General features: G+C 43.4%; 1 protein-coding gene across 1 annotated transcript; it reads right to left on the minus strand.

Annotated features, from left to right (window-relative positions):
- Positions 1-8,309: 8,309 nt before the first annotated feature.
- ccn2b (cellular communication network factor 2b) lies at positions 8,310-14,292 on the minus strand. Its single transcript, XM_086063309.1, has 5 exons — positions 13,856-14,292; positions 12,498-12,714; positions 11,226-11,477; positions 10,883-11,139; positions 8,310-9,434 (listed from the first exon to the last, which is right to left on the minus strand). Exons 1-5 carry the CDS (start codon positions 13,907-13,909, stop codon positions 9,123-9,125), a joined length of 1,092 nt encoding a protein of 363 aa, XP_085919435.1. The 5' UTR covers positions 13,910-14,292; the 3' UTR covers positions 8,310-9,122.
- Between the last annotated feature and the right edge of the window lie 659 nt (positions 14,293-14,951).

Raw genomic sequence — 14,951 nt, forward strand, 5'->3', positions numbered from 1 at the left:
ACTGTATATTCACCACTTCAAACTACATCTACATTAATAAAGATAATGGCACCCACTGTGGCAGTTAAAGTTCAATATGTATTCACATGATATGCAGTACTTTACATTTTATACTATATATGATATGAATTTAATATTTAAAATATCATTTTGCACTGTAAATGTTATAGAATTGAGCAACCGTTCAACTCTACACTGTCAACTCAATAATTAATTATAAGGGGGTGAAAGCTCTTTTACTCACCATTTCACCAGAGGGACAATTTCAGATGTCATCATCATCAGTCATCAGTCAGTTTCATAAAGTGGACCAGAAAAGAAAGGAAAGGTTGTCAGATTTCATCAGCAACTTCGTCATTGGTTCACTTACAAACCATTATGTTTCAGTTCATGTTGTGTCCTTGAGCATGTTCTAATTATTCTATGTGACAGCAAAACTCAATGTTGTGATTACGTAAGCTATGATACAATATAATGAAGTTCTTATTTCCTGTGTTGTTGTTTTTTTATTATTGGACCCTCAATTGTGGAATCTTAAGAAGAAAAACCTCCACCATTAAACACCAAGCGACGGAGTGGTCCAACATTCTGATTGTGCTGTTGACAAGGCAGCAAGTGCTGACTCGGCCCTCAAATTCAGTACAAGAAGTGACAGTGTCAATGCTGTCTCAGCCGGGTCACAACTTGAAGATAAAAACTGGTGTTGGAGGACCCAAGTGCAAGTAAGTAGGGAGGCAAAGAGTGCAGGCAAGCATTATACAAGGAAGTATTAAAAAAAGAAAAGAAAAATAATGCTAACTAGGCACATTAAAATAATTAAGACGTATTTATTTAACAGAACTCCAAAAAACAAGATTCGAAGTAACAAACCTAAACTAGGAGTGAACTCACTACAATAGGAAACAAGACAAAACGAAGGGAAACATGACTGACAGCAACAAAAATATCAATCCGACAGACATTACCAAAAAAAAAAGAAACGAAAAGAAGAAGAGAGCTAATGCTGCATTTGAGGAAAGTGGGAAGTCGGATTGGAACACCCTTGGTACGAGTTGCAAAGTTGGAAGGAAAAAAAAGGACCCCGACGTCACCGTCCAGCTTCAATCTGACGTCACTTGACAATGGGGAACCCCAGAGACACAGATGGTGAATAGTAAAACATGATTCACAAGATTAGAAATTTATATATCTGGCAGAGGTGGTGGCTAATCCAGGTACAGAAAGTAAAAACCCTGCCACCGTCTGATGCTAGCTAGCTAGCTCCCTAGCAGGTAAACAAGCACCATGGGAGCTAGCTAGGTAGCTAGCTAGGGAGCTAGCTACGGAGAACCCGAGGCTAAAGCCAAACTGTGGCAGGGTTTTTACTTTCTGGACCTGGATTTGCCATCTCTGATATCTTGTTTTTTTATTGTTACATTAATTTTGTACGTTTTTCGAAATAACTGAATGAACCAGAATAACAAACAATTTATCGCAATCAGCCTTACTTCGAACGCTTTGAGGTCGGAACTAGGATGATCGAGTGGGATAAATCCAACGTCCTACCTTCCTCAAATGCAACACAATACAAGCAAATTGACGAGAAAACGACCTGGACAACCTAGACAAGTGACACGAGTGGCTGAAGGGATCTGATTGGTCAAGGGACCAGTCTGACGAGAACAGGAAGAGGGACATGGCTAAAACATGACAAAATTCCGTTCCGTTCCGTCTTCAATTCCGCTTATCCGGGGTTGGGTCGCGGGGGCAGCAGCTTCAGCAGGGAAGCCCAGACTTCCCTCTTCCTAGCCACTTCAGCCAGCTCCTCCGATGGGATCCCAAGGCGTTCTCAGGCCAGCCGTGAGACGTAGTCTCTCCAGCGTGTCCTGGGTCGTCCCCGGGGCCTCCTGCCGGTAGGACATGCCCGGAACACCTCCCCAGGGAGGCGCCCAGGAGGCATCCGAACCAGATGCCCCAGCCACCTCAACTGGTTCCTCTCAACGTGGAGGAGTAGCGGCTCGACGCTGAGTCCCTCCCGAATGACCGAGCTTCTCACCCTATCTCTAAGGGAGAGCCCGGCTATCCTGCGGAGGAAACTCATTTCGGCCGCTTGTATCCGGGATCTCGTTCTTTCGGTCACGACCCACAGCTCGTGACCATAGGTGAGGACAGGAACGTAGATCGACCGGTAAATCGAGAGCTTTGCCTTTCGGCTCAGCTCCTTCTTCACCACAACGGACCGATACAGCGTCCGCATCACTGCAGACGCTGCACCGATCCGTCTGTCGATCTCCCGCTCTAACCTACCCTCACTCGTGAACAAGACCCCAAGATACTTGAACTCCTCCACTTGGGGCAGGACCTCATCCCCGACCCGCAGAGAGCACTCCACCCTTTTCCGACTGAGGACCATGGTCTCGGATTTGGAGGTGCTGATCCTCATCCCAACCGCTTCACACTCGGCTGCAAACCGCTCCAGCGAGAGCTGGAGATCACGGCTTGAAGAAGCCAGCAGCACCACATCATCTGCAAAAAGCAGAGATGCAATGTTGAGGCCACCAAACCGGACCCCCTCGACACTCCGGCTGCGCCTAGAAATTCTGTCCATAAAAATTACGAACAGAATCGGTGACAAAGGGCAACCTTGGCGGAGTCCGACCCTCACAGGAAACGAATTCGACTTACTGCCAGCAATGCGGACCAAACTCTGACATCGGTCGTACAGGGACCGAATAGCCCGTATCAGGGGGCCCGGTACCCCATACTCCCGAAGCACCCCCCACAGGACTCCCCGAGGGACACGGTCAAACGCCTTCTCCAAGTCCACAAAGCACATGTGGACTGGTTGAGCGAACTCCCATGCACCCTCGAGGACCCTGGCGAGGGTATAGAGCTGGTCCACTGTTCCATGGCCGGGACGAAAACACTCTTCCTGAATCCGAGATTCAACTTCCTGACGGATCCTCCTCTCAGCACCCCTGAATAGACCTTACCAGGGAGGCTGAGGAGTGTGATCCCTCTATAGTTGGAACACACCCTCCGGTCCCCCTTCTTAAAAAGGGGGACCACCACCCCAGCCAATCCAGAGGCACTGTCCCCGATGTCCACGAGATGTTGTAGAGGCGTGTCAACCACGACAGCCCCACAACATTCAGAGCCCTTAGGAACTCCGGGCGGATCTCATCCACCCCCGGAGCCCTGCCACCGAAGAGCTTTCCAACCACGTCAGTGACTTTGACCCCAGAGATAGGGGAGCCCACCTCAGAGTCCCCAGATCCTGCTTCCCCAAAGGAAGACGCGTCGGTGGAATTGAGGAGGTTTTCGAAGTATTCTCCCCACCGATTCACGACGTCCCGAGTCGAGGTCAACAGCAACCCATCTCCACTATACACAGTGTTAATGGCGCACTACTTTCCTCTCCTGAGACTCCGGATGGTGAACCAAAATTTCTTCAAAGCCATCCGGAAGTCGTTTTCCATGGCCTCACCGAACTCCTCCCATGTCCGAGTTTTTGCCTGAGCGACCGCTGAAGCTGCATTCCGTTTGGCCAGCCGATACCTGTCAGCAGCCTCCGGAGTCCCACAGGCCAAAAAGGCCCAATAGGACTCCTTCTTCAGCTTGACGGCATCCCTTACCGCTGGTGTCCACCAGCGGGTTCGAGGATTGCCGCCCCGACAGGCACCAACCACCTTACGGCCACAGCTCCGATCGGCCGCTTCAACAATGGAAGCACGGAACATGGTCCATTCGGACTCAACGTCCCCCGCCTCCCCCGGGACAATGGAGAAGCTCTGCCGGAGGTGGGCGTTGAAACTCTTTCTGACAGGGGATTCTGCCAGACGTTCCCAGCAGACCCTCACAATACGTTTGGGCCTGCCTGGTCGGACCAGCATGTTACCCCGCCATCGGAGCCAACACACCACCAGGTGGTGATCAGTTGACAGCTCCGCCCCTCTCTTAACCCGAGTGTCCAACACATACGGCCGCAAATCCGATGACACGACTACAAAGTCGATCATCGAACTGCGGCCTAGGGTGTCCTGGTGCCAAGTGCACATGTGGACACCCTTGTGCTTGAACATGGTGTTCGTTATGGTCAGTCCGTGACGAGCACAGAAGTGCAACAACAAAACACCGCTCGGGTTTCGATCGGGGGGGCCGTTCCTCCCCAATCACGCCCCTCCAGGTCTCACTGTCATTACCCACGTGAGCGTTGAAGTCCCCCAGCAGAACGAGGGAGTCCCCGGGGGGAGCGCTCTCCAGCACACCCTCCAAGGACTCCAGAAAGGGTGGGTACTCTGAGCTGTTGTTCGGTGCATAAGCACAAACAACAGTCAGGACCCGTCCCCCCCACCCGTAGGCGGAGGGAGGCTACCCTCTCGTTCACCGGGGTAAACCCCAACGCACAGGCACCCAGCCGGGGGGCAATGAGTATGCCCACACCTGCTCTGCGCCTCTCACCGTGGGCAACTCCAGAGTGGAAGAGGGTCCAGCCCCTCTCGAGAGGATTGGTACCAGAACCCAAGCCGTGTGTGGAGGTGAGTCCGACTATATCTAGTCGGAACTTCTCAGCCTCGCACATCAGCTCGGGCTCCTTCCCTGTCAGAGAGGTGACATTCCATGTCCCCAGAACTAGCTTCAGTAGCCGAGGGTCGGACTGCCAAGGCCCCCGCCTTTGGCTGCCACCCAGCTCACTGCGCACCCGACCCCTTTGGCCCCTTCCACCGGTGGTGAGCCCATGGGAAGGGGGACCCACGTTGCCTTTTCGGGCTGTGCCCGGCCGGGCCCCATGGGTGTAGGCCCGGCCACCAGACGCTCGCCTTCGAGCCCCACCTCCAGGCCTAGCTCCAGAGGGGGGCCCCGGTGACCCGCGTCCGGGCAAGGGAAACGAAAATCCAAAGTTTGTATTCATCATTGGGGTCCTTCGAGCCATGCTTTGTCTGGTCCCTCACCTAGGACCTGTTTGCCATGGGTGGCCCTACCAGGGGCATGAAGCCCCGGACAACATAGCTCCCAGGTTCATTGGGACACGCAAACCCCTCCACCACGATAAGGTGATGACTCACGGAGGAGACATGACATGACAAAATATGAAAGAAAACTAAATCTGATCAAAACAAAGTCAACAAAAACACGTCATGACAAACTCAATCAAGCCTGAAAGCACAAAGCTTTGAGGCTTCTGCTAGACGGCAACAAAAATGTCAGGAAGAAGCCTACTAACAACACTTAAAATAGTGGTAAGTGTGTGCAGACATCCATTTAACATGGGTTTGAATGTGATTAATACTGAACATAGCTATAAAAGGGTGTGCACACTTGTGCAACCACATTATCTCATTTGTTTATTTTTACTTCCCATCCTTAAAAGCTTTTCTCCCTTACAAATTCAATCGTTCAGGTTATAGATCCCATCAATGGTAGAAAAAGATCGGAATTGACTTACATTTGTCTCATTTGTTTTGTATCACAAAAACCTGGCATTTAAACAAGGGAACTAAACAAGGCAAGGCAACTTTTTATATCCACCGTAGCTATGAACGTCAAGTGATGTTCGTTTGATTTTGATATTCAATTCATTTCCAATTACATTATTGCTGACCACAGGTGGCAAATCTAGGTCCAAAAAGTAAAAACTCTGCCACAGTTTGGCTTTAGCCTCAGGTGCTAGCTAGCTAGCTCCCTAGCTAGCTCCCATGGTGCTCGTTTACCTGCTAGGGATCTAGCTAGCTAGGGAGCTAGCTAGCTCCCATGGTGCTTGTTTACCTGCTAGGGATCTAGCTAGCTAGCACCGGGGGCTAAAACTGTGGCAGGGTTTTTACTTTTTGGACCTGGATTTGCCACCTCGGTCGCTGACCGAATTTCTTCCTGATGGTATGCTATACTTTTTTTCAGGTTGTAGAGTTTAACTGTAACTTGAGACTATGAATTAAAACACTCCAAAGTATATGCATAAAGACGTTAAGTGTTAGTACAACAATTATTGTCTTTTTGTTTTACGGTTAACTGCAGAAATTACTGATACAAATGCTAACATGTGGATTGCATTAATTTAATTTACTTTAGGCCTATATTCAAGGTGACTTGCCTTTCAAACATTAATCATTATACTGTATTATTTATGCCAATTCAAGAGACTTACCTGCAGCGTTTACATCCGGATAGAAACAGCATAAAAGTTGAATCATGAAACCAGTTCTATAGCTATTCTATTTTATTTTATTTCATTCCAATATCTACATTTTTGTTTTATGACATCTGCAGTGCCTTTAGTGCAGTACTCAGTACAGAGATTGGCAGTGATGCACTGTGGGAGTTCGAAGTTAAACGGACCGGGAAGTTCTGCAAGCACAATTGTGGGGGCCACAACAGCCCTCACAAAACATGACTTAAGAAATGTATCAGCCATTGCGCAGCAGCGTGTACACTCACGTACGGTAGCAACCCAATAATGCAGATTCTTACCAGAGCTACTTGGCCTTTTTTTTGGGGGGGGGGGGGGGGGGATTTGATTGGCTTGAGCTGCCAGGAATTCTATATGATGATGATTTATCATGTTACTAATATCAAAATTAAACATTTAGAAGCACCTAAATAATGAAATACATTTTGTACCAGTGTGCAGTACGTTATTATAGTACTAAAAATGCTTGACACATAAGTTCCTCTGCAACGCCTACAAATCCTAAAACATAATAATAATAATAATAATAATAATAATAATACAAATAATAATAATAATAATAATAGCTGCCAGGCACAATTAATATAACGTTTAAAAAATAATAATGTTAAAGGATAGTTTGTTTACCTGAGATATTTTTCTTTTTCTCCTGCAGGGAGAAGTGAGTTTCCCCTCCCCCCTTTAATCCACCCGGCAGATCACATTTCTTCTCGTTTGAAAGCCATCTTCACCGGTCGCCAACACATCACCGGGACTCCCCGACCACGCACCGTAATTACGCGTGGGAGTGGTCACCGCGGCTGAAACGCCGCTGCGTCAAGCTAACACGAACACCGGAAACACTTTCAAAAATACACAATAACTATCTTAAAAGTTTATGTCCTGCGGTCGTATTTGCAGAATGTAGGACAGTGTCCAGTTGGAGACGAGTGCATAGTCCATGGTGTGCAAATGCATCAATAATAACCTACTGATACTGAGCTACAGACAGAATAAGATGCATGGTGGATGAGCTGGCAGGGCAGATGAGGTGATCGCACTGCAGCAACGCTAGCAGACAGCAGCAACATCCGCCCTATCTCACGTCCATAGCGGCTTTTATGCACCAAATCCTTGATCCTTGTGGGCACACAGAGAGAATGCTGGTTGAAGAGCTGGGATAGCAATACAGTACAGCAGTAATGGGAAGTAACAAAGAACAAATATCTCGTTACTGAACTGTAGTACTTTTCTGACAAATTATTACTTTCATCCCCCTCCCCACACAATCATTGTGTCTTACCTCTAATTGTAAATAAAATAAATAACACAGACATAATACTTATCTCTCAATATAACCCTACCGCTAAAACATTTTTAGATATCTAGAGGAAGAGAAAGAATGAGATACATGACTCAACAAAAATGACCATAAGTAGACGCTTCTATTTATTATATTTTTCCAATGTTTTCAGGAATTATGGGGTGTGTTACTCAAACCAACATAAACCTGTGACTCATATTACCAGAAAAAGATATATTAATATCAAAGTTGTTCTTATTTTATTATAGTTTGTTCCAGTCAAATTAGCGTAAAGCTAACACAGCTAGCGGAAATTTACGGGTATTATGGAATAGGTGTTAGTGTTACACAAGCCAACATAAACCTATTACTCATATAGTCATAGTATCAGAAAATTGTATATTAATATTAAAGATTTAGTATTCTTTATTTGTTCCAGACTAGTTAGCATAGAAGTGAACACAGCTAGCATGTACTGTATTGTTTTTATGGAATGTGTCACTCAAACAAACCCATTCATATTATCAGAATTTTTTTAAATCTAAATTTGTCTTTTTCTATTCTTTCTTTTTTAATTATATGCTTAGTTTACACAAGATGAAGCTAGTTTACACAAGGAAGCTAACACAGCTAGCTTGTATTGTTGAGGGAAAACTAACATTTGCACTGATTTACAACAGTGTTCTTGCGAGCATGACAATATGAATATTTAGAAATTGAATAATCTTTCCTTGACTGTTTAACATGGTAGCCCTTATAGTGTTGCTTTAACAGCTGCTGATGATTATAGAGTAGAAGAACTAACAAGAATGGGCACAGGCCACCATGCTCTTTCAACGTTAACCCACAAGAATGATTAGAACGTTCAGCATATCTATAAAAATATACTTTGTTTATTGGAAAACAGACAAAAGTGCAACAGACAAGAACTCATTAGTATCTTAGTCAGGGGGTTACAGTGGAAAAACTAAAACAATACAATACAGTCAACATTAAACATAAATTATAGTACAAAACTGTACACAGTCTCAAAGTATTCACACTCGGTATGTACTTGTCTGCTGCCAAATTTATCTTTTGCTTCTTTTCTTTTCTTTTCTTTTTTATAAATTGGACATAATCTAATCAAGTTACATCAGCAAATGCTTAGTCGTAATATAAGTGCATCTTTAGACCAGTCAGGATGAAAAATACAAATGGATGCTGTAGAGTCCTAACAATGTCTGAATCTGAGACTTAAAAAAAATGAAAAAATATTTAACTACACATCAAGGGTTAATCTGTTTTATGTCGAAACCCTCAGTCTATCAGCATCTCCACATTCTTGTGGCTTTTTGTCAATTACAATTGCTAGTTGGGCACATCAATACAAACTTGTACACCAACTTGTCTGTATGTGGCCAGAAAGTGGCCATGTTTGGAAATTATATTTTAAGCTTGATGACATCTTAAACAGTAAAAAGGTTGCAAATAATACATGCCACAATATCGCTTTTGTCACTCAGTTATACCGTATAAATCCATCCATCCAATTTCAGACAACCATTCACACATTCACTTCGTCACTGCAGGGGAACTGAACCCATGCGGCCTGCTCAAAGACAGCCGAAAATACACCATCAGTGGTCAGATTGGGGGCGAAAGGTGGACAGGATGCAGTCAATGTCAAAAACCTTGTCAATATCTCATGTTGCGGTCGTAGTCACCGACCATCCTCCGTGTGTTGGAAGCCAAGAAGATGTCATTGTCTCTTGGACAGTCAAAGTGGCAGGAACAAGTCTTGATGAACATCATCTTTTTCATGAACATGTCTCCTTCTGGACAGCGGAACTCCACCTCGGCGGTGATGGTGGTGTGAGGTGTGCAGCACCGGTTGTCGGTACAAACGCCGCAGAACTTCGGTTTGTATAATCTGGTGCTGGTGCAGCCTGACAACTCAAACCGCATCCCTTGTTGGGCCTTTGGTGTCCGCACGCATTTCTTGCCACGCTGTGGGAGAGAATAATCTCATCAATAAGGGTGTCAAAATTAGTGCGTTAATTTTGAGTTAATTTAAAGTTCCTTTAATGCCACAAATTTTTTTAACGCGCGATTAATGACCGCCCATTACTTGGAAAGCCTGCACTGGGGGAATTCCAGTAGCAGCTGACACGTCCACTTAAAAATTTAGCAGTAATAAATTTAACTAATTCACTCCCAGCCATTGTCACTGAAGCAACCCCCTTCGCTCCCGGCTGTTTTACTGGATTTTATCTGATTTAGCAAGGCCCACAGAATATATTGTTCTATTGCTATAAAAACATGGAACCTACCAAAAGAAAGATTAGAGTCTCTTCTTTTATCAGGTAAAAAAAAAGTATATTTCTATCTTTTTCCGTTCTGCAGCAATTAGCATTAGAATATAGCTATGTTTCATCATTATTCACAAATCTGTTTAAAAAAGTCGGGAAAGAGTTTTTTTGCAACATGGCCCTGGTTGATCTCTTATACTTTGCTGTCACCTGCTGGCGGTTTGTGTAACAACTATTATTTCTTCAACCGTTCGTTGCAGTTGAGTGGCTGCATCAAAGCCTTGTATGCTCTAGCATAAAAAAACATAAAAAACAAAAACGTAAAACACGTATAATACGTTTTTGGGACCATGGCAATATTTAAAATAGAACATTTTGATATGTTTTGGAGAGCAAATGAGTTAATAATAATGCATATATTTGTGGAGACTGGGGTCAAGTTGTATTTTACCATTTAAAAAATGTTGAGAATTTCACAAGTTACTTCATAGTAAAGATTAGACAGCTTGTAAACATGAAAAGAAAAATGCACTGAGCTGTCACCAATGTCTTACAAATGCACTTATGTCCTCTAGTGGCAGAAAAATTACCTTAACATAAATCAATATCACACTCGTTTTTTATAGTACAGTACATCTTTTTAATTTTAACTAAATTTTATGAATGATTATGAAATTACTGTATTCATGACTAAAAGATGCAGCCATATTTCTATTAGTTTAACATGTTTCCCACTTTTATGTTAACAAGAGTATGAAAACGTAGAAAAAATATTTTATTGTACATTTAGAACAGATATAAAATTTGTGAATTGTGAGTTAACTATTAAAGTCATGCGATTAATTATGATTACAATTTTGTATCGCCTGACACCGCTACTTATAAATAAATCACAATAATTTAACTTTAGTAATCCATTATATGACGACTATTGATAATTATTTTCTCCTTTCATGAAACTGATAGAGGTGGCAAATGTCGGTCCAGAAAGTCAAAAAGAACCCTGGGAGCTCCAGGGGAGATTGTTTACCTGCTGATTGAATAGAAGTACCTTTTGGTAAAGCCAAACAGGGTTTTTACTTTCTAGACCTCTGCTCAGAGAAAACTGACACAAGCACAGGGAGAACAAGCAAGAAGTTGGCAAACCTTAATTTCTTTCTCTTGCTGGTTGTCGCAGGGTCGAATCATACAGACCCTGGTCTGTCTCTCCAGCTGACAGCGCTGGTTGTCGTTGGTGATGCGGGATGAGACGCCCATGCCGCAGGTGGCTGAGCACTCGCTCCACTCTGTTGTTTGGACTATGCAGTTATCTCTGGGACTCTCTGGTTCCAGCCCTTGAAGGGGAACCTCTCTGAAGCCTGGGATGGGTTGTGAAGATGGCAATGGATGAATGTGAGACGCTCCTGTAAGGACGCAAATTCAGAGATTGAAGAAGAAAATTAAGATTGTTTTAATGGATGCTGTATAATCTGACAAAGTTGATACTGACCGCCCATCACTGACTGGTAGTGGTGGTCCTGAGGTGTCTGGTCGCACACCCACTCCTCACAGCACTTTCCTGGGATGTGGATGCGGCGAGGGTATGGACAGTCAGGGGACGGAAACCGGACATTGCTGGGGCACGTCGGCACGCATCCGATCTCGCCATTCATACACACACATTGGTGTTTACAGCTTGGTTGGAAGGATTCTCCGCTGTGGTAAATGACGCCACCCAGGTCACATGGTTGACCCTCTTGAGCTGACAACAAATATGCAGACAAATAGCTTGACAATTGCCAAACAAATAAAGACAGTTGATTCATTTTCGATATAAAAAAAAAAGTCACTCAACGTTTGAGGAACAAACCCACAACTTCAGGTTGGGAGACAGCCAATCTACTCCCTGAGCCATGCCACTCCTACTGTGTGTTAGTATATCGCTCATGTCAGCTACAATATTCGTACCTCCTTTTGGAGATTAGTAAACCGTAGGAGCGGCATAGCTCAGGTGGTAGAGTGGCAGTCTCCCAAACTGAAGATAGCAAGTTCATTAATCAGTCTTTGTGTAACTTTTCTTTTTACCCTTTTTTAAATTTATTATAAACTAGTCGAATTTACTCAAAAAAATCCCTTCTAAAGTTAACTTAGAATTTCTGAGTGAAAAAACTTTACAAGGTTTTTGTCATGGGATAGGCCAATTCTCTGGTACACAGTACAAATACATTGAGTAAAATTTACTCTGAATATTTTACTCTCTTACAAGTGTAAATTTTAGAGTTTAGAGTGGGACCAAATAGACTCGGTTAAGAGTAAAATGTACTCTGCAAAATTTACTGTAATAGATAGATAGATAGATAGATAGATAGATAGATAGATAGATAGATAGATAGATAGATAGATAGATAGATAGATAGATAGATAGATAGATAGATAGATAGATAGATAGATAGATAGATAGATAGATAGATAGATAGATAGATAGATAGGTAGATTATTTACAGGATTTTAGATAGAAACATTTCACTTCTAGCCTACTGTATTGTGACAGTTCACTGCACTCATTGTTATCAGTTATATGTAAATGATTTTGTGTCCCAAAGCCTGAGAGAGACTTCTGTTTAAAAATCCTGACTTCTTAAAATAAGCAGTGAGCAGCTGCAATTCTGCCACTAGTCAACAAATCCCTGTAGTATTTGAAGGATTTGAAGCACCGAGCAATGACTTATCCGACAGTTCAAACAGAAAAGCTTATGTAGGTGTATCATGTATGTTATGTTACCCATGCAGATGCCAGTGTCGGTGTCGCTCAGCAGTGCGTAGTCACAATAGAGCTCCTTGTGGTGGTCGCAGGGCTCCAACAGGTTGCAGGGCTCTCCTAGCTGCCTGGCACACACTTTACAGCAACCGCAGCCATCTAGCACCAAGCTGGTGCCTATTGGGCAGGGAGGGGGGGCTGCAGGGCAGGCACAGGGCTGTGAGCACTCCTGGGCCATTGTCTGCAACAAAATAACAATTGAAGGTGCACAATGAAGAGACCTGTAGGCCAAAATATCAGTCCTTACATAGAAACCACTTCAAGCGTTAATAGGCTAAATACAAATAAGGTAATATACAGGTAATTGACAATTCTGAACATCTGGGCATTTCTGATAACCCTTTTCCTGTGACGAGCATACAAACCAGGCATTTTGTTATAGTAGTCAAACAACATTTTAAAATCAAAATAATCCTCACAAATCAAATTACAACGATCCAAAGTCCAATGCTTTCAATAAACGGAGAGCATCATTTCACTGAGGAAAAATGCTGCATTCGTGAAACTGGGAAATTGGTATACCACACTCGGATTATGTCAGTTCCGGCCTCAAAGCCTTAGAGGCAAATATAAATACAAGTCACATGTTTACGTGACACAACGTGATTTGGAATTACTGCATTAACTAGAACAAATTAGCACCTTTGTTGTTTACATTTGCCTCAAACGCTTTGAGGGCGGAACTGGGACAGTCTGAGTGGGACAAATCCGACTTCAAACACCTCCTCGAATGCAGCATAAGAACGCCACTTTGACTTGTGACGTAATTTAGGAATTGTCAATAGATCGATAGGCAGAACACAGTAGTATTAAGTATAATGAACCACACTGAGAATTATTACTCTTGTAATAAGCAAAGTGTTCATTTAGCGCTTGTAAACTGCTTTGGTGTGTACCTAATACTACGTTTTAGAAAGTCCAACATAATAATCATCCTACTACTACTACTACTACTACTACTACTACTACTACTACTAATAATAATAATAATAAAGCATCGGATTTATACAGCGCTAGAAATTCATCATTAATTTGATTTTGAATTAATAACAAGCGCAAACGACAGTCATGCTGTCGGGTCCACTAGAGGGCGACATCAGACTGCACTCACGTTGGAGCATGCTTTCAATGTTTTGGTTCTAACAGATGGGAAATCATATCAGTTATGTCCACCAACAATCAGTACCTTTCAGATCCTGAGATTACATGCTGTAGATGTCACATAGTAGCATTACACTTTAATATAATGACTAAATGCACTTAATACGACTCTTTGACAACTTTGACAACAAATGATGCTGGATGGCTGAGAGAAAACTTACCGATGAGACTATGAGCAGAAGAAGAGAGACCATTGAAGAAGCTTTCACAGACATGGTTCTTCACAAGCTGGTGTTCACTCTGTTGTATTGGTTCCTAGGGCAGGAGGCTGGGTCTTGTTTGTGCTCCTTAGCTGACTGATGAAAGGATGGTGGGGGACTCTAGCTTAAATACCAGCCCAGTGGGTGTAGCCAGAGGAACATGAGCCCATGCCACTCTGCTTCGAGAGGTGAAAACTTTCTGATTCAAAAGTCCTGCATGCCTGCTCAATCATTAGTTCCTATGGGTGGGGTGGATAAAATGCCACGGCCAAGAAGTGTGCCAGCTGAAGAAAGCAGCAAAGGCTTCATTCCATTAAGATGCGGTCTCTTACATGTACCTGACAACAACTCGAGAGGAAAAACAGCCTGAATTTGAATGTTCTACTCACAGAGTATGCGAAATGATGTCATGAGGCGAGGTGATGGGTCTGGGAAATGAGGATGATGTGTGCCAAACATTGACAAAGTGCAGCACAAGCAGGGGACGGTGAAAGTCCACAGGCAGTGAAACCCAAAAAGGATTTTCATCGATTTTAATTTTGTACAAACTGATTGAGTTAAAACAATGCATTGATACAATCCATCATTTAAAATTTACGGTGTTTGCCTTGGTAGAATAACACCTTTTGAGTTGATCTTGCAAGGCATTTAACAATGTTGACATTAGTATTATTAAGCATGTGTGAGGTAATATCAAGTGTAAACAACTTGATTTTTTATACATTGGTTGAAATATTCAATTTATTGGTGTTTTTAATCTTGTGGGAAATTAAGAACTGTTTACGCTACTTTTTCCAGTTATTTAAGCATACTACCACTTATTTTGTTCAGGTTCATTGGCTAGCTGGAGCCAGCTCACTTTGGGCAACACCCTGGACTTGTCACCAGTCACGGCATATATAGCCTATAGAAAAACACATTCACATTCACACATAGGCAATTCAAAGACCCTTGAAGTTAATTTTGAGATATTTTTCAAAATACATAGCATTTTGATGGGGACATAGCTTTTGTGGGTGTGGCTGACACACAAACGGTGCCGGTGGAGCACTTGGGT

This window comes from Leptonotus elevatus, chromosome 19 (genome assembly GCF_054856555.1).
Source record: "Leptonotus elevatus isolate MCC_2025b chromosome 19, RoL_Lele_1.0, whole genome shotgun sequence".
NCBI classification, from domain to species: domain Eukaryota; kingdom Metazoa; phylum Chordata; class Actinopteri; order Syngnathiformes; family Syngnathidae; genus Leptonotus; species Leptonotus elevatus.